The sequence below is a fragment of the Nannobrachium achirus genome (genome assembly GCF_963921795.1).
Source record: "Nannobrachium achirus genome assembly, chromosome: 19".
NCBI lineage: Eukaryota > Metazoa > Chordata > Actinopteri > Myctophiformes > Myctophidae > Nannobrachium > Nannobrachium achirus.
Genome location: NC_137826.1, coordinates 44,591,181 through 44,617,918, shown reverse-complemented (window position 1 = coordinate 44,617,918; position 26,738 = coordinate 44,591,181). Strand labels below are relative to the sequence as shown.

The 26,738-nt window shown below is 42.7% G+C and overlaps 1 protein-coding gene across 1 annotated transcript in view; it reads right to left on the bottom strand.

Moving 5' to 3' along the window:
• The window catches only part of tlcd3a (TLC domain containing 3A), a gene marked incomplete at both ends in the record, with an annotated part of 54,895 nt that overhangs the window by 15,458 nt on the left and 12,699 nt on the right, over positions 1–26,738 (bottom strand). The window contains 2 exons of the mRNA XM_080749486.1: positions 4,648–4,867; positions 20,087–20,173. Of these exons, the coding sequence (XP_080605612.1) occupies positions 4,648–4,867; positions 20,087–20,173 (307 nt within the window). The remainder of the gene's footprint in view (positions 1–4,647; positions 4,868–20,086; positions 20,174–26,738) is intronic.

Sequence of the window (26,738 nt, the reverse complement as noted above, 5' to 3'; positions counted from 1 at the left end):
CGTTTAAGACAATGAATCAGCAAAAATGACCGGTTGGCAAGGAGCGAGTCGACTCTCTACTTCTTTGGCTTTTTGCCCTCTGACCCTGTGCAAGGTCATTTTTACACTTCCAGAGTTAAAGGAATTTACAATTTGCGTTCATTTGGGATTCCAGGGTATGCCACCTCATAGCTTTAACATTTAACCTCAAAATTCAATTCATTCGTATGCATGTTTCCTCCATTTTAACAGATTAATCCGATTTTAGATCACTAAAATAAATACTTGTTATCTTTCTGCAACCATAGGCTATACATTCATTAAATCACGTTAACTTTTTTCTTTGCTATTTTTGGAGCGGTGAAAGCGCTCCCAATAGACAGGTATGTCTGTGGCTGGCTGGCTATGTGGCTGGCTGGGTATGTCTGTAGCCTGGCAATACCTTGTGTGGCCACACAAGTTAAAGGAGGGGCGCTGTTGTGCACACACACACACACACACACACACACACACACACACACACACACACACACACACACACACACACACACACACACACACACACACACACACACACACACACACACACACACACACACACACACACACACACACACACACACACACACACACACACACACACACACAGCTCCACTTCGAACCGAGGTTTGATTTTTAAAATCAGGCTGAAGCCTCTATCAGAGTCGGTACCGCGGTGAAGAGCTATCCACCGCGGTGTAGTCTTTTGTCATAAAACTACAACGTTACGTCATTCCTCGCGGTGAAGAGCTTTCCACCGCGAGTCCCGACACATCTCTCTGTTTTTACTATCAGACAGATAGGCTCTTCACCCAGTTCACTGATTGGTCAACCTGGACCAGTCAGTCACGGTGAATAGGACTCCACCGTGATGGACTATGATGGCCTTCACTTATTTTCTGACTTTAGGTGGAAAGCTTTCCACCTCAAATTTGCGGTGGATAGCTCTTCACCGCAGACTCTGATAGAGGCTTTAAGCGGTCACTTTTTTAGCCCTGTAGTTTTGTATGAAATGAAGCAATCTTGCTCCGTTGTACGGGGGAAATGCATGCCAGCATGAAAATGCAGGGTTTGATATCAACTGTCCGTGTGGGAATTTACACACGTTCAGTGATAAGTAAACAAAGTCTGAGCTTATCTGTGTAACTGACCCAGTGTTAGCATGGAGCTCCATGCCAGAGCGCATGGATTAGGGTCGTTTCATACCGTTATAAGGAGCCTAACTAATTTCGGTTCGGGAGGACGCCCCGACCCGAAATTATTTAGGTTTGGGGGGAGTTCATCCATACTTTCTTAACGGCTAGTGCCGAAGTTGCTTGTAAATATTGGAGGTCCGTGGCATGACAACGTTTGTGGCCGATGAATGAGCATTGCAGGGGGGATACAAATTTGACTTTCCCTCGCGCTGCACGCTGAAAGACTGGAGGTCCGACCGTCCAGTGAGTGAGTGAGTAGCAGCTCCAGCGGGGCCGGGGTCTCTTCTCTCTCTCACACTCACAAACGCTCGATCGAGCTCTGTAAAAACATTTAATCTACAAGCTCACATTATAGACTTGCCGCCTCCCTTGCTGCATGCATGTCATCACACAGTCACAACTCGTCGTGGAAAACCTATCAACACGGAACACTAGCTTTCTTTTGTCTTTAAAACGGTCGGCGACGCGTTAGCGATACACGCAGCTGTGTGTGTGTGTGTGTGTGTGTGTGTGTGTGTGTGTGTGTGTGTGTGTGTGTGTCGCGCGCGCGCCTCCCAGTCCACCACTCTTCGTCTCCAGCCAGAGCGAGAGACAGCTGACTTGTGTCCGCTCTGCGAAGCCCAATACACGGCCACACAAGCATTTGAAAGTCGGCGTGTCTCCCTCCCAAACGACCGCGGTTTCCTTGGATTCACAGCCGAGAATATGAACGTGAAGCCGGGCTGAATGAATGAGAAGACACCGCTGAGTACCGAAATTAAGTCGGGAGGTCACAACATTTCGTCAGCACCGTAGAGCCGAATTTAGTCGGTTGACGCCCCCCCGAACCGGGGGATGCGAACCATATTTGGGTTTGCCTAGTGCCGAACCGAAATTAGTTAGGCTCCTTATAACGGTATGAAACGACCCTTATTATTACCATGCTGGAGGAGGAAGATAGAGACGCTATTCTTCTCACCCCCAGCATGCATTCATTCAGTGGTTCTCAACCTGTGGGTCAGGACCCCAAGTTTTGGGGGCTCCCCATATGACAGTAAAACGACAAACATTTAAGTACTTTTTAATAAAATAATAATAATAATAAAACCTGAATGAAATGAAATGAAGAAAATACCATAACTACATCAAAAGTAATCAACAAACTACTACTGTAAACTCACAACGCCTCACGTAGAGCTGCCATTTTCACAATATGTATCTGTGGAACCGAGTTAAACTAAATCCAATGCCTCACCTCCTACAGTACAAGTCCAAGCTTGTCATGGTGGGGAGGGTCCCCAGTTCAAATATGGTCATTTTGGGGGTTCCGGCCTGAAAAGGTTGAGAACCACTCATGCCAAACTCGTGGTGGGAAGTAATTCTACAGCTCAGAGGCAAATATTGTACATGTTTTATTCCAATACAACTATTGGAAAACTTTAGTTATTAAGCCATATTTTAAACTTAAAAAATAGCAGATCTACAACATATTGAACACATTTTGTTAATTGGGACTTTCACATGAATAGGTTTTTACCTTTTATAACTGTGTTGCCAATACCTTTGTACTTTTTTACTCAACTAAAGTTTGGAATACAGGCTTGTATTTCTACATTGTGGTTCACTTGCTACTCGCCTAACACTCTGGCATTAATGCATGCCAACCTCCGCTGTCTAATCAATAGTCCAATAATCATAAACTGTATATGATTCTATATGAACAGGCATTCTGCATAGTGAGTGCTTTTACTTTAAATAATAAATAACAATACTTGGACCTATTTTGATCCCGCAAGGAGGAATTCAGTTTTCAGCTTCACCCAGCTGATTGCTGCCCTAGGTGAAGTGGTCAGACTTGAGCGCAGGGGGAGGGAAGCAGTTAGGGGTCAGGGATTATGTGTCTTGTTCAGTTAGGGGTGAGGGGTTATGAGTCTTGTTCATGAGGGGTTAGGGGTCTTGTTCAGCGACACCTCGACACATTGCTGATGCCAGGAATTTCTCCTCCGCCAGGCTGGCTGGGCTCTCATAATCCATTCAGCCACGGCACCGTCATATTTTGAATGGAGGACCCTTTACTGGTAACAGTCTTTTTACATTCTGGTGTTGCTGCTTTTACTCAAGTCAAAGATTTGAGAGTACTTCTTCCACGACTAGATTAGCAACATGAGATCACCGTCCGCTTCCCGTTTAATTTTCTCGCCTCCGGTGTTGCCATTGCATTTTTGGCCAAGACACTCTGTACTATTCAACAGCTCATAACTAGAGAACCGACAGTCGAAATGACACGTTATTCTTTCTGCGGAAGTACAGAGATAACCTCCCCTCGGGGGCATCGATCGCACTAGAGATAAATATTCTGTGACTATTTGAAAAGGTACAAAAAAAAGAAAATTTGACGGCAGTGGCTGGATTATTTACTGTATGTATTTACTCAGACATTCAATGAGTTAACACTGCTCTACACCAGTGGTTCTCAACCTTTTCAGGCCGCGACCCCCCAAATAATCATATTTCAACTGGGGACCCCCCCAACCTGACGAGCACTAAGAGTTGAGGAATTACATTTTGTATAACACATTTTGTATAACACGGTTCTATAGCAGTTGCGAGGCGCTGTGAGCATTTAGATCTGCTATGTTGCACATTAAGTTAATCATCTGGGGGCCCCCCAAAAAATCATTTGGGGACCCCCCTGGGGTCCCGACCCACAGGTTGAGAACCACTGCTCTGCACTATTCTTCTTCCACTGGCTGAGACTCTTCTTCCATCATGATGCATTAACCCATTCAGAACGGGTACACATTATTTTATGCTTTAACTATTGAAAAATAGCAGATATACAAGCTCACAGCGCGGCTGCGAGCTTGTAGATCTGCTATTTTTGAAAAATCGTGAAAATTTCAATTTTGACCCGATTCTATAAGTGCCTTTTGAATCCTTCAAAGGTTTTTTGAAAAACCTATGTTTCTATGTCAGCAATCTGGCTAGCCATCGTCAAAGAAAAGGTCCTTTTCACTTAACTGGAGCTCAGTTAGTCTGTTCTTGAGAGACTACTATGTCAGTGGTTCTCAAACCTTTTCATGTGAAGGACCCCCAAAATGATATGTATTTGGCCACGGACCCCCATCTCAAAATATCTAGTTCCAGGAAGGAACCACCCAGAAGCAACATTTGAGTTACAAACGTTCGCTTTAAAAATACATTATATTCAAAGAATTGCACACATTTTCACGACTTTTTCAAAAATAGCAGATCTACAAGCTCGCAGCGCGGCACTCGGTGCCGCGCTGTGAGCTTGTATATCTGCTATTTTTCACCGGTTAAAGCATTCAATAATCCTAGGCCTAAATGGGTTAATGAATGGACGCCAGCCTCCGCTGTGCCCGCTGTGCCCTCCCGGCCTCCACTGTGCCCTCCACTGTGCCCTCCCTGCCCGCGTGTTGTCTCCCCTCACCAGCGTGACAGGAAGCAGGATGGTGAGCAGGGCGATGTGGTGCAGCACCAGCAGGAACTCCCTCCGTATGAAGGAGTGCAGCGTCCGCAGCGAGTGGCGCTTGTACCCCTCGTGCCCTTTGACCTGGAAGCGGTAGTAGTGGCTGAGGTACATGGCGTAGATGTCGTACGTCATGTACGGCACGCCGTACCAGATGACAAAGTAGGTGGCCAGCCAGTGCCTGCGAGCAGAGAGAGAGAGAGAGAGAGAGAGAGAGAGAGAGAGAGAGAGAGAGAGAGAGAGAGAGAGAGAGAGAGAGAGAAATAATCGTTATTTTTAGAAACCAGTTTTGCAACATCCAGTTATTATTATCAACAGGGGTGTCAATTGGGTATGGCAGGGGTATGCAGCTGCCAGGGGGGGAAATAAAAGTTACTTTTAAATATGAATTCATGAATGTCTCTTTGTCTATCTGTTCTGGTTATTATGTTGTTAAATTACAGTAAAATAACTACGAATGCAAAATTTACCAAAATAGTTACTTTAACAAGGTATTAATTATATTCTCCACTCTTGTATTCTCCCCATCTTGACAAAATGGTATATTCCCAGGTTCCGCAGGTCAGCTGCACAGGTGCAATTCATTATTGTTAATTGTGGCACGTTTACTAACATGCCAAGTTTAGCTGGACTTGAACAACCTTTCCAGGCTGCCATATCCAGCCCAAGAAACCGTAGAAACGGGGGGAAAAATAGAATGTATTTCTTAAAATAAATGTATCATGCCTTTTGCTAAGGTATGGCAACATGACTGGTGTCTTGCACACGCTCGAAGGCGCGCGTGCAAGACACCAGTCATGTTGTTAGCTTTTTCTGAACCGACGCCACTGATTATAAATCTATTATTATTGACCAGATCAGAATGTTACTTTGTATAGAGACGGGTATTTCAGGACAGTTTCACAATAGGTGGTCATCAATGTGTCCGTACAAGGACAAATGTGTCTGTGGCAAAGACTTTTTTCGTGACAAATGTTAAGATTGTTTTTAAGTAACATTATAATTTTCTTTATCAAGACTTTGTTCAGACGTTTTATACTTTTCAAGGACGCCCATAACTCCGAGAGTGTACAACAAGTTGGTCGGGAGTGGCTTATTGTCGTATCAGCCAGTAACACGCAGGAGTCTGTCCCCGTTACAATGCGCTAGACCCCTGGGAGATGGATTGTGAGGTGGAGAGCCGCAACTACCGTCACAATAATACACTGAATGAGATAAATTCAGATAGTAACCATATCCATGGTAAAAGAAATTTAAGTCGAACATACAGTATTACATGAGCGTTAAATCTCTGATCTTAGTTTTGCCGATTAAAGGTCTAAGCTGGCTAACTGGCAGTGACTGCATAACTTCACATTGAGCAAGGGGATTGTTGCTTGTTCTAATAACTACTTATTAACATTCTTTTTACACACACACACACACACACACACACACACACACACACACACACACACACACACACACACACACACACACACACACACACACACACACACACACACACACACACACACACACACACACACACACACACACACACACACACACACACACACACACACACACACACACACACACACACACGTGAGGACAGCAATGTTTTAAGATGGCCATGTTTCATTATTATTACATATAACCACTAACTCATGTAACGTACCATAGCTCCTAAAAACCTTTTCAAGTTGTACCGTGGGCCTAATATTGGGAACATCTGGCCCATAAGAATTGGAAAACTCTTACTAAACATTCTAGGATGGTGATTTAAGCACACAGTGCGTGTGTACTTGAAGAACAGCCATTTATTTGTTATTGTTATGGTTATGGTTAAAATGGCAATGATTGATTCATTGATTGATTGATTCATTCATTCAATCATTCGTTCATTGAATACTTTAACTAAGGCTTGTTTCCATTGGGGTTCTGTGTATTCAATTCATCGAGACATGTGAGAATTCAACCAGCCAAAATCCTCATGTCTCCCCCCTTCTCCGACTCCCTCCACTGGCTCCCGGTTTCGGCCAGAACAGAATACAAAACACTGATGCTGGCCTTCAAAGTAGCCAAAGGTACGGCTCCACCTCCAAAACCTGATCGACCCCTACAAGCCCCACCCGTTCACTCTGATCAGCAAACACAGGGATGCTGACAGAACCCTCACTAAAAAAAAACAGGACCAAAATACACTCGTCCTAGACAATTCGCCCTCCTGGCCCCCAAACTGTGGAATAAACTCCCTGTTGTAATTAGAACGGACTCACTCCATAGCTTCCGCCGTGGTCTGAAGACTCACCTCTTCAGACGCCACCTTAGCCCATAGCACTTGCCCACCCTCAATGACCATACATGAAAGTTCGATAGCATTGGTCTACCTACGTTCTTTTTTCTTAGATTACCATTTCTATACATTTGATGTATTGATGTTGATGTATTAATAATGTATTACCTTGCTTATTGTAAGTCACTCTGGATTAAGAGCTTCTTTTAAATGCCTAAATTGTAAAATGTAAATCTAAACTTTATAATGACAGGTGAATATACAATACCAATGCGAAAAACATCATATAAACTAGTAATAATCAATACTCTCTATTCATCAAATACCAGTGTTGCATTAGTGATTCAATGTTTGCGGGGGAGACGCTCTTTTAATGATGTCACGCACTCGTCGCTTAACACCTACTCTACAGGAGTTATCAGGTCTATTGAAATGCATACAGGCTCGTCCCTTTGTTAAATCACCCTGCTGTGACACTATAGTGCATGTAAACGTTGCCGAGGTGTGAACTTAATGGTTGTTTTACATCGATACATGTCCGTGTTCCTGCTGAAAAAGACGGCGTGTACGCGAGCGACACAACCAATGCTTCACACAGTCAAATACTATATACTTTGACTAGGGGCATTTGAGTACCTGAGACGAATAACAGTCTACGTCCGTATTTTAAAATTTTGGATAAAGATATTTGTTTGTTTTACCAGACTATAAACCACAAACTAGAAGTTTTTAATCTCTTAAAGTCTTAATATACTCCCCTCTCATTTTGTTGAATTAGATTTTTTTTTACTTAACACATATGGTGCCAACCCCGAGTTTCCCGAGTTTGTATTGGTACTAGTGCTGTGCCAACCCCGAGTTTCCCGAGTTTGGGCCGTTTTTGAAAAAAAAAAATTTTTTTTTTTCAAAAAATTTTTTTTCAAATTTTTTTTTTGGACCTCCAGAAATGTATTAGGCATGATCGCGATCGCGAAATTGCATGTTTAACCCCCATACCAACCCATTCTTTCAAACATGGCAGCCATGTTTGTTTACATCTGAAGAAAACATAATGGCCCATAAATCATGAATGCCTGAACGGATTTCCAAGCGGATTTTTTTGTTTGAAAGCTGTGAACAGCATCTACACACGTGGTGCATCATCTAGGCATGGGCGTGCACTTTTTACACACTTGCACAATTACATGGAAGTCTATGGTAACCATGGCAACGCGGGACATTGGCCGGAAAAAATCATTGCAACATAAGTGTTAACTCATATATATTAGGAATTATAAGACATAATACCTATGGGAAGTGGAAAAACAGTATATCTCCAGCAGTTTGTGAAACAACAGTCTAAGTCCGTACAAGCAATATTCAGCAGAGAAAGGGAGCAGATAACATTAAAACCGACAATTAAACAAAATGAGGGGGGATTGCATTAACAATTTAACAGATTAAAAATGACTAGTTTGTGGTTTACAGTCTGGTAAATCCAAAAATATATGTATTCAAAAAAGTTCAAATATGGACTGTTATTCGTCTCAGGTACTCATTTGATCCTCACAAATATAGCACAATATATACACACACGCACATACACACATGCGACACGCAAAGGGCTTTAAGGGGGGGGGGGGGGGGGGGGGGATTATGAAAGTGTAATAAAGAGCTTGTGTGGGGCCACAGTGTTCTAATGAATACAGATTACACTTATGTTTCATTATGGAGCACAGAATGCGAGCGGAGAGCTGAGCTGCCGACCCCAGTGACCCGTCGGGGAGTTCACTAGCCTCTCGGGGTTCTCAGCCCCATCGGCTTTAAAGACAGCTGACAGCGCGCGGTCTTAAGCTAGTCACTTTACAGTGATTGGTGGTGTTCTGTAAACAACAGCACAGGGGCTTCATTCATAAAAATTGCCCTTCGGATTGAATTTCGTCGTATTCGCGCGGGCACCAAGCGTCCCTATTCTGGTCACGGCTCGTTCCGCAGCACCCGGGAGGGATGAGTGTATAGGATATACTGTATATGTAGTCTGTATTCTACTGTATACACCCTCTTGTGTGTTAATATTTGTTTGAGTGACTTTATTGGAAACAAGGCCGCAAGGACTTTTTTGGTGCAATCCAAAGTGTTTTTGACTGTACTTATGCTGCTTTGCATTTCTGTCTAATAAAATATTCAAATCAATTGAGATGTTATTCTTCTGTAACTGCTGTCTATGCCTCGTCTCTGTAACGTGTAGTGCTGTGATCTATCGATCTATACATGACATATAATAGGCAAACATTTCCCTGAAATAGCAGAATATTTTCGGCGAAGAGATTTGGTGTAGAAAAAAGTAACTGGTGCACGTATTCATAAAACCTGACTCTCATTCTCACACACACGTTCTCAAATCTTCTTTTTTTGACTCTGGTCACCCCTGTAAATAACATTTTCATCCATGGCACCCCTGAATTATATTGCCACTTTGCCACTTACATTTATGTGATATTGCACTGCGTAAATGTGTAAATCTTTCCCCCTAAGATACAGTATATCACAAGGCAAACTTGAAAGACTAGGACAGATTGTAAATAACTTTGTTTAACCACTTAACTCATGCTTAACCCAGCATCCCTAATCTGGGTATAACATTCACAGAAAAAATAAAATAAAAGAATATCCAATCTACAAGCTCACACCGTGTCGCGTTTAGATGAGAAAAGAATGCACAAAGTACAGTGAAACTCAGGTTTAAAGGGTCCAAGTACCAAAGCGATAAATTCCAAATATTATCAAAGTGTGCTGATGCACCCCTGGACTTGCGTCAGCGCACCCCAGGGTGCCATGGCACCCACTTTGAGAAACCCTGAGGTAGGGAACCAGTGGATTACATGTTAAGTGAACTTCCTGCTGGGGATGATGTGTACTGGCACGGCAGCGCACATCCTCTCTGCAGGGGTGGAGAGTAACTAAATACATTTACCACTGTACTTAAGTACAACTTTGAGGTATTTATTTTTTTACTTTACTGGAGTATTTCAAATGCTCAGTACTTTACTTTTACTTTACTTTTTACTTTTATTTTACTTATACTCTACTACAATTTTTTGTTTTTTTTGCTAGTTAGCAGTTACTTTGTAGATTAGCCGATCTACAAGCTTGTGAGTTTTCTATCTTCAAACGAATTTTATATACCTTTTATACTGTACATTTGAAAAATTGTGAACCGCGACATTCATCACGAGTACTTTCTACTTTTGGTACTTTAAATCCATTTTGATACTTTAAATCCATTTTGATACCAATACTTTTGTACTTTTACTCATGTAAATTTTGAATTCTGGACTTTTATCTTGTAACAGATACTACGTTGCAGTATTGACACTTTTACTCAAGTAAAACAATTGATTACTTTTCACACCACTGCTCTCTGCAGCACAGCAGTGCACGACTCCTTCCGTGACATTTTGCCATGGCATTTATCTCAGACGTGAGGAATGAAGTCAACAATATCCATCCAAACCTGTGTTTTCAATTAAAGACATGATGAGAGACGATACAAATTATGTGGCTTCAGTTTCGCAGACATGCTCTTGCGCCATTGTGTGACGTTGTCATAATTGTTGCGTTTCAAAGAGAACAGTTTTTCAGAGACTGCCTGGAATCACCTTTTTCTTTTTTCACGGTAATGAGTGCCATAGAATATAATTTTTATTTCTCCAGAAACATTTTGTTTCTCTGAAAATGGCAGATTTAAAAGCTTACAAGGCTCACAAGCGCGACACATTGTGACCTTGTAGATCGGCTATTTTGTGTAAAATCAGACATTATGATTCATCAAGGCCCAGCAAAATACTTTTAAAATCAACTCTAGAGTTAGTCAACTAAAATATTATACTGTATAGTCAACTAAAACTAGACTAAAACTTTTCAGACAAATATGGAATGGAAAAATGTAATGTTATTCAAAAGATGGCTAAAACTAAATCAAAATTTGCTGTTAAAATGAACCCTGGTCAGACAGGTATACCAGCTGTCTCGACTTAATACTGTAGTGAAATATCCCTTAAGATTTCTTTGGATAATAGTAGAGATGTTACCGATCAATCGGCAATGGATCGGATCGGGCCGATCAAAGCGTGATCGGTGATAATCGGTGGTTTAGATCAAAAGGTAAATTCACCGATCCGATCCGATCGGTGCATCCGATCAACCAGCCGTTCAGTATGCCCACTTGAGGCCATTTTGGGGTATTGATTTCCACAGTGCTGAAGGAATAATTAGTTACTGCTATGATAATAAATACATAGTAATGCTGGTAAATAACTATAAGGCAAATATATAAATGAATTCATGAGTGAATTAATTAAAGTTAAAACATTAACATTTAGAAAATATAAATAATATATAAATAATAACTTGATCGGATCGGTGATTGATCGGTATCGGGTGATCAAACTTTTGTGATCGGTGCTCGGTGATCGGTTCCAAAAATCACACCCGTGTGAAGTGGAGCTGTGTGTGTGTGTGTGTGTGTGTGTGTGTGTGTGTGTGTGTGTGTGTGTGTGTGTGGATCATGTGTACCGATTTTTGTGACATTTGAAGAAAATATGTAGGAAAAGGAGCAAAAAGTGTGTTTTGGAGAAAATTCAAGATGGCGGACAATCTATCATGGCGCAAGATGCGTCATGGCCCAAGGAATCCAGGGAAAAAATATTTTTAATTTTCCGACCTACGGTTCAAGAGTTACAGGCCAAAACGTAAAGTGGGGTGTTATGGCGCCACCATGCGGCCAAATGACACAATTATTTTTCATTTAATCCTTGAAATCATTATGAACCTCCTCTCCAAGTCTTGAAACTCTAGCCCCTATGGTTTGCGAGAGACAAATAATTGAATGTGAGTTTTTGCGATTCCCATTATAAGTCAATGGGGAAAATTAATTCACTAATAAATTAATATCAATTAAACTATAGAACCTTTCTCTTAGAAAAGTAATAGCCCACGATTCCCGAGTAAGCCGGTCGATTTGACATATGGCGCGAGTGTGTGGTGGCAAAACTGTGGGACTAGTGGCGTGCCGAAGTTTAGGAAGTTCAGGCTACATACACACACACAGACACACAGACACACAGACCCACACAGCCACGTATAGGGAGCCTGTGCTTCACACAGCTCCAAAAACCTGATCGGACCATCCCTAGCAGATCTACGCGTCATGATGCGACTCGTTGCGAGCTCTGTAGAGCTGCAATTATTTAATTGGCAAAGTATAAAAATCGGGTTAAAACTGACTTTGAATTAGCTGCATGGGGACCCTATGGAACCACCTCAAGGACACCTCGGGGGTACCCAGATTCCACTTTTAGAACCACAGTGTTGGTTCCAACATTGCCCACTGTGATCCAGGGCCATTTAGGCCATATTGACAGCTAGACAGTGCAGAGGCCTTTTCCATTTACCGCCATGGTAAATTTTCCATTTACCGCACATAAAAACAGGACTTCTGTGCCGCGCATATAATTTCCCTCAGGTGCAGTTGTTTTAGTCTCTTATTTTCTGCGGTTTCAATCTGAATAAAGTAAACCCCTCTGACTGTGTGGTGTGACACAATTCTATAGCGACATGGAAATCTGCACTTGTTCCTTTTCCAGAGGCAAAAGGTGAACTGAGTGTGAAATCACATTCATTCATGTGCGCATAAATGTACTCGTATAAGATCATTTGCGATTCATCGGTCAAGGCTGCGCGAGACATCTTGAAAAGTGACCTTACATAACTCTTTCTTTGTCCTGAGCATTTGCAGTGAATCAGGTGTAAGCATACCGCAGGGGGGTTGAGGGGGGAGTCATCTAAAGATTAATATTAAGCATAAATCCGAGGATAGATTTTTATGAATGAGCCATTGGAGGGTGAGGTCATTCAAGGCCTCCCGTTTTCAGCACCATCTAATATTCACCTCCCTGAAAGACGAGATCGTCAGTATTATACACGGTAAAATGCTTTAATGTACCCTTCCGTAACACCCAGAGTGAGGGACGCTCACTGGTAGGGGTGTAACGATACATTTTAATAGTGATTCGATACATATCACGATACATGGTTGACCATACGATACATGATGGACGATATTGGTTCATTCATGGCGATACGATACGATTCGATTCAATGATTTAAAATCGATATAGTAACTATTTAGCAAAGAAATTAAATATGTGTGAAAGGTGTGGATAGTGCAGGTTTTTAAGGGAAAATCTGTATGTATGTATTTATTATGGATATAAATAAGTAAACACATTGATTACCTGCCAAATACATGGACATTGTATATTGACAAACCTGCATCTTGACATGAACACAGAGATTACACATATTTATCGATAAACCAGTGTAGCTATATGGAAAGGAAAAGTAATTAAACCCCTCCTTTTAGTTTTTTCTTCTTAAAAATGCTAAATACAATGCCAAAGTAGGTAGTATTGATACAATCGATTCTTTGCACTGCCGATTCGATACGATACAAAATCAAACGATACGATTCGATTTGAGCTGTTTTCATTTCGATATACTTCGATTTTGTAAGTTAAAAACGATATTTCGATACAGTTACTATATCGTTACACCCCTACTCACTTGTACTCAACCAGGGGAGGTTCATATGAGCTCGTTCTACCCAGGTTCTTCAGGACGCTTCAGGGGGGAAAATGTGTTTTATTACGCAGCCGCTGCTCAGTGGAATGCCATCCCTTCAGTCCAGAAATGCCTAAATTCCCCTAGCAAGATTTAAGAATGTCCTTAAATCATGGCTTCATCTCAACAACACTAACTGGTCATAGTTAGATCCCTTACCCCGGATAGCCTGCTCCTCTGACTACATTGGATTCTTACCCCTTGTCCTACACATATTGTTTTTTACTTTATATAAAAGGATTGTGTTTGCTTTGTTTTATGGTCGTTTGTACAGTTTGTTGCAGGGGTATAAATTAAGGGAAAATTGCCACTGGGCCAGTGGATTTTCAAGATCCCTGGCCCCACCATTGTAACCACTGGCCCGGAAGGATAATGAACGAATTTGATCCTGAATTTCCCCCTAAAATAAAAATCCCCTTATTTACCAAGATATAGGCGAGTATATACATGTGTACATATATGACAGAAATGCACCTTACCCAAAAATAATTGCAACAAAACGTTTACCAAAGTTTGACCACTAGAAAGGTGTAATTTTCAAGACGGTGTCCAAGATAGCCAAATTAAGAAATATTACATGAGAGGGTGTACTTTATCGTCAATATCATCACGCCAGCGTTGCCTTAGGAACGAGCCCGAAGGGCGAGTTCTGTTGGCAGTGCAGAAGTTTAATATGTGTGCAAGTGTAATATTGCGATTATACAACTGTTGACCTTAAAAAAGCACGTCAACTTAATTTTATTGTAATTAAGATATTCGATACAAATCTGTAATTTGTTAATGCCACAAGCTACTACTCTGTCCCTGAACTCCACATGAAAACTTCTAGACGCTAGCATAGTGCTGGGACAGGCAGCCCGACATCGCAGATGATTTCTTTGATTGATGAGACCGTCCCATAATGCTGAATATAATCACGGATAGATAGCTATTTCAACCAATCAGATTGCTTCGTCGGAACTACCTGTTGTATAATTGACTACACGCCCCACCCCTTCCTCAGGAAAATTCATTTTCTTGCAGTATGAACCAATCCCTCTGCTCCCCTTCCCCTACTTACAGTATACCCCACGGAAATGTCAGTTCCCCTACTGCAGGGGTTTTCAACTGGTGGTCCGTGGACCACTGGTGGTCAGTGGAGGTGCATGTATTGTGGGCTCTGATCATGCGTTCAGCAATATAGGAAAGTGAAGATTAATTGATTTATTTTCATTCTTTTTTATTTTGGAAAAATAAATTGCCATGTCCACAGACTCAAGAGTCAAATGAAGCAGTCCCTTATGAAGTTCTGGATGAGTTGTCAAGATGAATTCTAAGAGCTTACAGTAAAAGCTAAATACTGCCTTTTGTAACTACTGTAAGTATCTCTGTGACAGTAGTATTTTCATGCTGGAATATACCTGAAAGATATGTACAGGACAAGATTTGAGCCAGAAAATGACGTGAGACACCACCATAGCCAAGAAAAGACAGACGTGGACCACCCGTTAATCATGTCATGGTCCACTAGTGTTCCATGGAACACAAGTTGAGAAACAGTTTATGACTGGTGACCTTAGTTGTAGCTGACAGCAGTTGTTACTGGGAATCAAGAACTTCCACAGAAAAGCTGTTGGAGTCTCAAGAAGGGGAAGTGATACCAGATTGACTCAGTTATAGTATCATTATTAGGAATTGTGCCCATGTAATAAGGTGTGTCTGCTCACTCATAAGTTACAAAACAGTATATCACGTTGGATTAAGAAATAAAATAAAAAAATCTGAAAATGCTCTGCGGTTTTGGACATTCAAGGTTTCCACCCGACAATAACAATAAGAACATAACATTTGATATGCTCTCACATAACATTTACAACAGCTACATTTGTTAGGCTCTCTGACTCCAACGACCGCTGAGGATTTCATAGCGTAGTCCTCCTGACTGTATCCCAACCTCTTCTGGACCAGAGCCCACTAGAAGATCTCCAAAGTGTTCAGAGCATGTTCATTATAATGATCATGCTCATTCTCAATCGATTGTGTTCCACCTCGGAATGGATCAATAGAACTAACTATAGAACTGTACTATGAAGTGGTTAACAATTTTAACTTAAAAAGGGTCAGGTCTATGGTTAACAATTCTACAGTATAAGGCTTCATAATAACACTCCCTATAAATGATTAATTATGCATAACAACTTACAATAAGGTTAATGAAGTATTATGAGTGCTAGTGGCCATAATGCATCATACACTTAACAGAACAGGACATAACTACTACCACACTTGCCTTATACGTGCAATAAAATTCTTTTTTTTTTAAATACCAAAATACCAGGCGTAGATTCTATTTTTTAATAGCCAACATATAAAATATGGATGAAGGGGTTGAAATTGGTGTGACGCTGTATCAACATATTTAGCTGGGGACCCCCCTTGAAACCCTTTCCCCAAGGACCCCTTTGAGAACCAATGGGACTATTGTGTGTGTGTGCGTGGGGGGTGCACCTGCACTGTACATGCAAGTGACAGTGTGTGTGTGTGAGTGTGTGTGTGTGTGTGTGTGTGTGTGTGTGTGTGTGTGTGTGTGTGTGTGTGTGTGTGTGTGTGTGTGTGTGTGTGTGTGTGCATGCTTGAGTGCACGTCACAAGCACCTCCTGTCTGTGTGCAAATGAGAGAGGAGGCAGAGCACAGAAGTGAGCAGTGTGAGGAGACATTTAAGCCAGGAGGGGGGAGGGGGGGGGATTAACAGCTTGACGATGGCCCATAAAGACACACATGCACACACACACACACACACACACACACACACACACACTATGGCCTGGCCCGGCCCGGGGTCTGGCAAAAAAAAAAAAAAAAAATGACTCACTTCTTGGATTAGTACCACACCATAGCTGTTAGCTTAGCATCAGACGTTGGCCCAGTTCGCAGAGTGAGTGTGAGTGTGTGTGTGTGTGTGTGTGTGTGTGTGTGTGTGTGTGTGTGTGTGTGTGTGTGTGTGTGGTGGGGGGGGGGGGGATTCTCTATCTAATGCTAGGGGGAATCTAATGCTAGTGGGGAGCACGGTCTGTGGCAGAGAGGAACGGCTTTATACGCGTGGGCTAGCAAAATGGTTGGGATTAATAGGCTCCCTCGTTAGCTCACAAGTCAAAGCGGCACAAATTGCTTAGGGATGCTAATGCTATACGGCGAGGCTAACTGGATGACAGGTGGCCGGCCACGCAGGAAGGCTAGGGGATCTGGGGGCAGGAGGATTTGGGTAGAGGGGAGCCTCGGATCCACCGCGGCAGGTGGGAGTCAGTGGGACAGTGACGGGCTTTAACAGACAGATGGGGCTGAACCGTCCTGGACGGGAAGTGGGTCGACAGATGTGTGGCATGTGTGTGATCGACACTGACAAGTGTGTTTCTTTTTTTTCTGAGTGTGTATACAAGTGGAACCAAATGGACCTTTTAAAAGGAGCACTTCACCCATTTTCAACCTAATCTGCATATAATTGGTCCTCAACTAAAGCTCATTATAAGATGGCACCATTTCCGTCTGCTCGACTCATGCATGTCAGAGTTGGGCTGCGGACAAATTCACGACCCTTTCTACCAGATAGATACCTTCATTATCCCAAGGGGGGAAATCAGTCGCCCAGAGGCAACAATGACAATATTGATGGGGATTCCAAGCCATTAGAAAACGACAGTCTCTCTCTTCCTGAAAAGTTGACATGCAGACATAAATATAGCCAGCGTTCTTGCATTAATCATTTAAAAATAAAGCTTGCAATCTTTGAAATGACCAAGCCTGTCTATCGGTGATGTAATGCAGAGCATTAGTGAGCACCAATTATATGAAGATACAGTAGGTTGAAAATGGGTGAGATGCATAGGCGGCGGGTGAGCCAAACGTTTGGCGAGGCCGTTTCTTTTTATTATCTTTTTTACTACTACTACTTTTACTACTCCACTACATCTCGGATCCAAATATTGTACTTTTACTCCACTACAATTATATGAAAACATTAGCTACTAGTTACTTTGCAGATGTAAATTATTATATTATAAAACATAGTACATTTAGCCCTGTTTTATACCTGACACGTGAGTTTATTTTGATGCCATCACTTTCGTAGCCTACTTTTACCCAAGTAGGCCTACATTTTGAATTCCGGACTTTGACTTGTAACAGAGTATTTTCAATAATAGAGTATTGATACTTTTAGCTAAGTAAAAAATCTGACTACGTTTTCCTCCACTGAGAACGGAGAGACAGAGAGTCGGAGAGACTAGAGAGCGCTCTATGAGTATGATCACAGCAGCCAGCTGCAGCCCATGGCCATGATCAAGCCCAATTTATTCTCCGTCCCGCGATGATGTTGCGCGCAGAGAATAGCAGACCTCCAAGCTCAAAGTCACACCGGGGACATCCGTGACGCAATGTGAGCTTATAGGCTACTGTATCACTGAAGCTTGTACAGCCAGCTGTTCACAGCGCGCAATGCCGTTGCGGCCGTGTGACGTCTCACCATCCAACACAGAAGAGGTAGCCTACGAATTAACTGAAACCCGCGCAGAGCGCACCCCAAAACAACACATTTGGGGAATTGATTACATGAAACATATTAGGCACCAGCGCAGTGCGCATGAAGTCTCAAATTTGGTAAACAAGAAATCTGTCTATATAATGCTGCGCTCATACTGTATATTAGGCTATAGCCTATATAATTTGAAAAATACCCAGCAGCATTTGGGAAGGCATAGCCTCCCCTAGCCATCATTACACGCCGCCTATGGTGAGGTGGTCCTTTCAAGGGTTCATTTGTGTCACGGTCATGGCCTCTCTCCCTCTACCTACCGTGGCCTGGCCTGGGATCAATCAATACCATTTTCGGGTTTCTGATCTGGTTGGGAGTGGAAATAACTTTACAGCATCAGGCGGCCGGAACACACCAACGGAATCTCCAGCGCTGTGTGCACCTCCAAAATTATTAAAAATGTTTTTAGTTGGGGGTGCCCGCTGGCCTACTGGTCCAGGCGCATACCACTTAGGCATTGCCACATAGGCATGGATGCCTGGCGGCGTTGCCGGTTCGATTCCCGATTCAGACGACCTTTGCCGCATGTCACTCCCCTATCTCTCCCCCCATTTCCTGTCAGTCTACTGTCCTATCAATAAAGGCATAAAAGCCCAAAAACAAATCTTAAAAAAAAAAAAAAAAAGTGTTTCGTTCTGGTACAAACATTTGTTTCTTTTGGTATAATAATCAATAGCGCGACTAGCGATAGTAGCGATACTAGCGATACTAAACTAATTGATTCGCATTTTGAGGGGAACAAAAGCGACGCCAACCAGAACACACCACCAGAACACAAGTGTTAAACCGGACCACACAGCTCAGTTTTAGAATGAATACCAGGCTTTCCTCTGTGGTGGAAAGCCTGGTGACGCGAGGTTACCCATGGCCTAGAAGAGTCCAATTGCCCCGAGTGCCGTCAGCTGTGAGGCCTAGCAGCAGAGTTTGGTTGGTGGGTGACGAGCCCCAGAGACTATTTAAGACTGTCTGGGACTTTGTTCAGTCAGTGCTGGGTCTTTAGTTGTAGTGTCAGGTTCTGTGTGTACGTCAGAGTGTTCAGTGTTATGATGTATTATACTATGTACACATGCTGTTTTGTTGTGGATGTACTTCACTGTGGGTGTTTGTGTTACAGCCGTAAAGTGTATTGTAAGTTACAGTGTCTTAAGTAAAGTCCTTATCAACTGCGTATATATGTTGGTCTCTGGGTTTGTTTGATGTGAGTTTTGAGTTCCTGCGCTATGGGTCGAACATGGGTCGAACAACTAACCTCCCGTTCCTTAGTGGTTCCGCTTGTACCCTCTCAAGAGTTATACAAACTAGACAGGGGCCCGCTGGGCACCTGCCTACTCCAGGACGATGCAAATTTGGACTGATGCAAATAGGGAACGCATGCCCACCCTGTTATGCAATACCCGTTGTAACCGTCTGTCTGTGTGCCTTTTTGCACTTAAATCCAGGTGGTCCCCCAGGCAGCTAAATGATGGACTCTTATAGATCTTAACCGGTTTCATTTTACGCTCTCAAGAGTTAAATTATTGTTGAACATCTGCGTTACTTTAATTTACAAGAAAAAATATTGTTGTTTTGATCAATATTGGGTTAAAGGACCAATGAGGAACAGTGGCGGCAGACTGCTGGGTTAAACGACCACTGAGGAACAGTGATAGTAGACTGTTGGGTTAAAGGACCTCTGAGGAACAGTGATAGTAGACTGCTGGGTTAAAGGACCACTGAGGAACAGTGATAGTAGACTGCTGGGTTAAAGGACCACTGAGGAACAGTGATAGTAGACTGCTGGGTTAAAGGACCACTGAGGAACAGTGATAGTAGACTGCTGGGTTAAAGGACCACTGAGGAACAGTGATAGTAGACTAAAGGACCCACTGAATGTTGTTTAAGTGTTGACCTCTGACCTGTCACTGACGACGTCACCCTGGCACGACGACACCACGATGACTCCCGCTGTGGTTGCCATGACGGCATGGATGGAAGACACCAGCCTGGAGGAGAGAGAAGAAAGAGTTAGTTTTACATTGAACGGCGGTTCTCAAAATGGGGTTCAGGTCCTTAAAACAGGGGTCTTCAACAGGGGGTGCGGGACTCCTAGGGGGCCACTAGGGGGGAAGTCTCGCTTTTGCGAACGACCATCATTTCGTCCGGAAGGTTAGCGATTCACTCCACGGAGGTTAAGGTTAGGGTGAGGGTTAGAGTCGGGTGTCGAAAAGATGAGATGTAGTAACAGCGACACGCTCCCACTACAGGGGGGCCACCAAATCTTAGGCGTCTTACTGGTATTCAAATAGGGTTTTCAGTGTATGTGTTCTATGTAATACTGATAAATTGAGTACATATGGAGCACATGGAGCCGATCGATTTGACATTAGGATTTGGAGGAGTAGCGCAGCAAAATAAAGTTTATCTAGAAAGAAGGATGAATTGAACACAAGGATGAATTATTCAGCCACACACGCATCACTAATTTGCTACTCAAACTCAAATCAATAAACTACAGTAGTTAAACTTTGCTCCGGTGTTTGTATATCAAAACAGATACGTTTTTTAGCCATCATTTCCCTCGATAGCAGCAGTTATCATCAACCACAGCAGGGAGTAGTAATACAGCCCTCCGGCTGTATTTAGTTTTCAATGTGTGTTTTGGCAGCCCAAAAACATCACTTAACAAACAGTGAAAACACCTAAATACAACAGTAGTGTGCTTCTGCAGGCAGGGGCGTCGCACCAAATTCTGGGCCCTGGGTACAAGGATTCACTCCGGGCCCCCCATGAATGTTCTTCATAGGAGGAGGGGGTTTAACCCATTTAGACTGGGAATGCATTATTACGCATTATTTTGCATTACAGTGCATTAACTATTGAAAAATAGCAGATATACAAGCTCGGTGCCACGCTGCGAGCTTGTAAATCTGCTATTTTTGAAAAATCGTGAACATTTGTGCAAGTCTTTGAAAAACATGTTTCTATGTCAGTGGATCAAACCTTTTCATGTGAAGGACCCCCAAAATTATATGTATTTGGCCACGGACCCCCATCTCAAAATATTTACCGTATTTTCCAGACTATAAGGCGCACTTAAAAGCCTTTAATTTTCTCAAAAAACTACAGTGCGCCTTATAGTCCAGTGCGCCTTATATATGGATCATTCATTGACATTGACATTCCCTTTAGCACAGCTCCATCTGTTTGATGCATAACGCAACGGTAGCGTCTATTATGTGCGCCTTATAGTCAGGTGCGCCTTATATATGAAAACAGTTTGAAAATAGACCATTCATTGACAGTGCGCCTTATAGTCAGGTGCGCCTTATAGTCCAGAAAATACTGTAGTTCCAGGGACCCCCCCCCAGAAGCAAAATGTGAGTTACAAATGTGAGTTACAAATGTTCGCGTAAAAAATACATATATTCAAAGATTTGCACTCATTTTCACTACTTTCAAAAATAGCAGATCTACAAGCTCGCAGCGTGGCACTCGTTGCCACACTGTGAGCTTGTTGATCTGCAATTTCTCAATAGCTAAAGTATAAAATAATGACGGCCCCTCCACCATGGGCCCTAGTAACCCAGTCCCACTCCCCCCCCCCCCTTGTGACGCCCCTCTGCAGGTAAACACCAGTAGTGGTTCATTGATAACTGCTGGTAGAGAGGGAAATGATTGGTAAATACATGTATTTATATGTAAAATCAGAGCAAAGGTAGTTAAGGTGCATACTACTGCCTGTAACTACGTGGCTTTGCCTTTCAGAAACTTTCCGCAAGATTGCCAGTGCATCACAACTCTCTTATTGGGTTACCTAAGGATGCAAAGTCATTCAAATCCAATTTGCGGCTCTCCCATCAAGCTGGTGTCAAGTAAGATCTGGATCTAGCCTTGGACTTGACCGACATGAAGTCTTGGCTCTGACTTGTTTACAACTTGAGATTAACATCGGGAGTCGGACCAAGAGATCCTGGGGCTTCTTCCTCCCATCATCTCCCTACCACATGGGTCTTCAACAGGGGGTCCGGGACCCCTAGGGGGTCCTCAAAGTTACTACAGGGGGTCCTCCAAATCTTTGAGTGATAGAAACCTGTTTTCCTTCTTTTTTATATTAACCACTTGAACCCTAGCGTCCAAATTCTGAAAACTAGCCAAAAATAGCCGATCTACAAGCTCACAACGCCTCGCAGCGCGAGGCGTTGTGAGCTTGTAGATCGGCTATTTTTGGCAAAGAGATTTGGTGTAGAGGGGAAAAAGAGCAGACTAAGTACAGAGTGAAAGGTCAAGTTTATTTCCCATGCAGACTATCTTCCAACCGATGAGGGCTTTGGGTTGCCACAGTTTTCAGCTGCAGAGCCTTTATTTCACCCTCAGGTGCTCATTAAGAATGGGATTCTCTAAATGTCGCGCTGGCGCCCCCCCTCACCTCTTGCATAACTGCACTTTTCTAACAAACTCACACAATGTGAGTTTCCAAAAGAGAGATAGAGAGAGAGAGTGTATAATTTAACATAACACTCTGACTGTGAACATTTTGATTGAGGTTGACATTATAGAATGGAGCTCCATTCTAGTCAAGTCAAGTTTGTACCTTTTCTAAGAGGTAGTATGTAATTTTGCCCTAACCTTGCGTCTCCAGGCTTTCTAGGTGGAAAGCCTGGTATTCGTTTACAACGGGCGGTTTGATCCGGTCTAGGCGGAAACCACAAGCAGAAGAAGTGGTGTCGCTTTGTTTTGTTTCCCCCCGTTTGTTTCCCCAATCCCTATTAAAATGCTCCAGTAGCCCAGTGCCAGTCGCTAGGAGTTGGACTAAAAGATGCATATACCAAACAGATTTTCAAAAGCAAAACTACTCCGCATCAAGGGGTTAATTAGGTAGGCCCTAAAAGTGTGTCCTTGAGCGCAGGGGAATTATTTTGGGTTAAAACTGAATCCGGTTGATCTTTCCGGCCAAATTGTAGTCCTTTGAGGACTACAACATGATGTAGATTGGTTTCCACTACCCGACCGATCAATCCCCGAAAAGTTAAGGGATCCCAGACTACTTTGCCCTGCCCCGATTTATTTTATTGTTTCGTAAACACATAATACAATAAATACTTTTTTCTCGTCAATCATTTCCCCTATACCAGCATTTATCAGCCACTAGTATGTGTGGGGGGTTTTAACCGCAGAAACAACACTGTCGCTGCATTTTGTCGTTTTCACCGATTGTTTGGTAGACAGGGACATTTTCCCGGCGACCAAAACAAACAGTGGAAACACCAATTGTTATGTAAAAACACAGGGCAAAAGTTAGAAAAAGTAATTATTACGAAAGAATTGTTATTATCTCAAATAATCTGCGATTAGAACAGGGTTTTCAAAGTGGGTGACGGGGCACCCTGGATGCCGTGATGCCAGTCCAGGGGTCCCGCAAGATAATTTGAAAATATTTGGAATTCATCAAAATCACTACATCAATATCACTTCACTGTGCTTAGTAAAACAGATCTGATTTGCACTGTACTTGATGAGTTCTTTTTCCAACTACGACAACTCTCTTCACCAAAAATAGCAGATCTACAAGCTCGCAACGCGTCACATTGTGATGCGTTGTGAGCTTGTAGATCTGCTATTTTTGGTGAACCTTCCCCCCAGGTTAGGCATGCTGGGGTTCAAGTGGTTAAACGTCAAGTATAACGTTATTTTCAGTTAGTTCTGATGGAAACGGATATTTCTCCAATATGATGAAAGATTCTAAAAATTAACAGTGTAACTCAGGGGTGCCGTGGATGAAATAGTTCTTTACGGGGGTGCCCCGAGTCAAAAATGTTTGAAAACCCTGGATTAGAAGATGACGTAATAATTGTGACAGGCTTAGATACTGTATGACATAATGTTGAGGATACAGCAACAAAGCACATTGGGACAGAGAGAGAGAGAGGCTGTGCGTGTCAAGTTTCCAGCTTGAACCCGTGACCCACTGTCCCTGCCCCCCCTTCTCTCCCCCCTCTCTTCTCCGTGGGAAATCAGCCATGACACCACTAGCGTGTCGGCATGGCGACGGGTGGTCACGTGACCTCGCTCGTCTACAATGAATGACCCTCCGGCCGTCGGTGAGTTCGACCCAGGCTTGATTTATACTTGTGTGTGTGTGTGTGTGTGTGTGTGTGTGTGTGTGTGTGTGTGTGTGTGTGTGTGTGTGTGGTGTGTGTGTGTGTGTGTGTGTGTGTGTCCAGCAGGTACTGACTTGCAGTCACAACTATTTTCAAGGGACAGTGGACCGTCAATACCTTCATCATAGCTGTCTAACTACTACCCCCCCCCCCCCCCCACCACCACCACCACACACACACACACACACACACACACACACACACACACACACACACACACACACAGAGAGTACTGTATGTCAGCACCTTTTAGTTTAGTCATATTTTAGTCGACGAAAACTGAATTTTGCCAGGCCTTGAATGCATCGTAATGGCTGATTTTACACTTGGTTGCATGCTGAAAATAGCCGATCTAGCAGATCTACCGAATAGCCAGTCCAAAGGCCGAGTTCTACAAGCTGCGACGCGTTGTGAGATTGTAGATCTGCTATTTTCAGAGCGCAATTCTCGGGCGCAATGAAACCTAATGACTTGTTCAACTGGATCTCTTCTCCACTTTTCCCACCTGAATATTTTAGACTACTTTTTATTTAGTTTCCATCAGTGAAAAAGGGTAGTCTAGTCGACATATGCATTTTTCATCAAGGAAATGAACACAGGTCAATTGCAGTCACAATAGGTATGTTCAAGGGACAGTGCCCTCATTAACCTCATACCTGTCCAACTACTGTGGATTGACACCCACGCAGCATGACAAAAGAGGGAGCCCAAGTCCAGGCCTGCCTCAATACTTGGAATATTTGGAATTTATCAATCTCACTTCAGTTTAACCACTTTATACTAAGTAAAACGGACCTGAGTGAGCTACTCTGTATAGCAGATCTACAAGCTCGTAGGGATGCTGGGGTTCAAGTGGTTAAACGCCAAGTATAAAGGGTTATTTTCCGATCTGTTCTACAGTATAATGGAACCATATACTCTCAAGTTTTCCTCATGACACATACGGCATCTTAGGGGACAGGATTTAAATATTTGACCTAAAACGTAATGTACTGTAAAGTAACAATGTAATTCAGGGGCGCCACCGTGTCGTGCATGAAAAGGTTATTTACAGGGGAGACCTGAGCCAAACATGTTTGAGAACCCACTGTTCTACACGTCTACTAAGTGAAGATAAAGAGGATGAATTCGTGCAACAATTATGTCACCAAAATTTGGAACGCCCTACCAATAGCAACCATCAAAGTGTGACTCGCTCCCACCCCTCAATCAAAAGAACCGCTATAAAAGAGCAAGTGTTCTAGCTTGCCAAAATAAATGACCCCCCCCTGCCCCTGTTTTTTCTTTAAATATAAACTCAGCAAAAAAGAAAGGAACTTTAATTCGGTCCATTATATATCCCCTTTAATAATACCAATTTGTATTGTGTTTTATATCATTTTTATCGTTGATTCATCACCTTTTATAACAAGGTACAGCCAAAACGTGTGGGTAGCGCCGACCCAAACTTTGCCAAAATGGCTTGCAATATACTGTTCCGCTGGCATTTACTCTCGTTTTTGGTCTTCCCTGACACTGAGCTTAAAATTAACAAAGTGTAAAAATGACCACTGTGTGAACCTGCCAGGCCATTTTGAAAGTTTTTGGAGGGGCACTACCCACACGTTTGGCTGTGTTGCTCATTCCACGAATGCCAGATCCTTACAGTCTGTACCTTGTTGTAAAGGTGACAATTCAATGATAACAATGATAGCAAACAAATTAACATTTGGCACAATTAAAGGGGAGATATAATGGACTGAATGTTGGCATATTTTTGGTCGGCGCTACCCACACGTTTGGCTGTGGTGCTCATTCCACGAATGCCCGATGCTTACAAACTGTACCTCTTTGTAAAGGTGATGAATCAACAATAAATATTAAAACACAATACAAATTAGTATTATTAAAGGGGATATAATGGACTGAAGTCAAGTTTCCTTTCTTTTTGTGCTGAGTTTACTTTCACTGCTCCTAGTATTGATGATTTATTGTTTAGTATTGAAGGTCTTTATGTCTTGATGAACTGAATACACAGGACCACAATGGAAATTAAGCCCCCAGGGCTTTTGTGTTATCCGCATTATTAATAATTAAGTATAACAGTACCTCTGTACAATACTGTGCAAACTGGTATAGTATAGTAATAGTATAGTATAATTTAATAAAAAGGCTATTCCTTCAATTTCAGTAGGACTTTAGGGGGTTATCGACATGAATGAAGTAAACCCTTTTTGACAAGAAATGCTAAGTTAATAACAGCGACACTTGGCTAGGGGGCCCCCAGAGTCTTGGGCCCCTGGGTTAACCCACCCCTGTCTACTGTATGATGAACCAGGGTTCGACTAGCCTGAGTTACGTTAGCAGTGTTCACCTCACTGGCACGCAAACCCCAGTATAAATCAAGCCCACTCTTTCTGTTCCTTCCCCC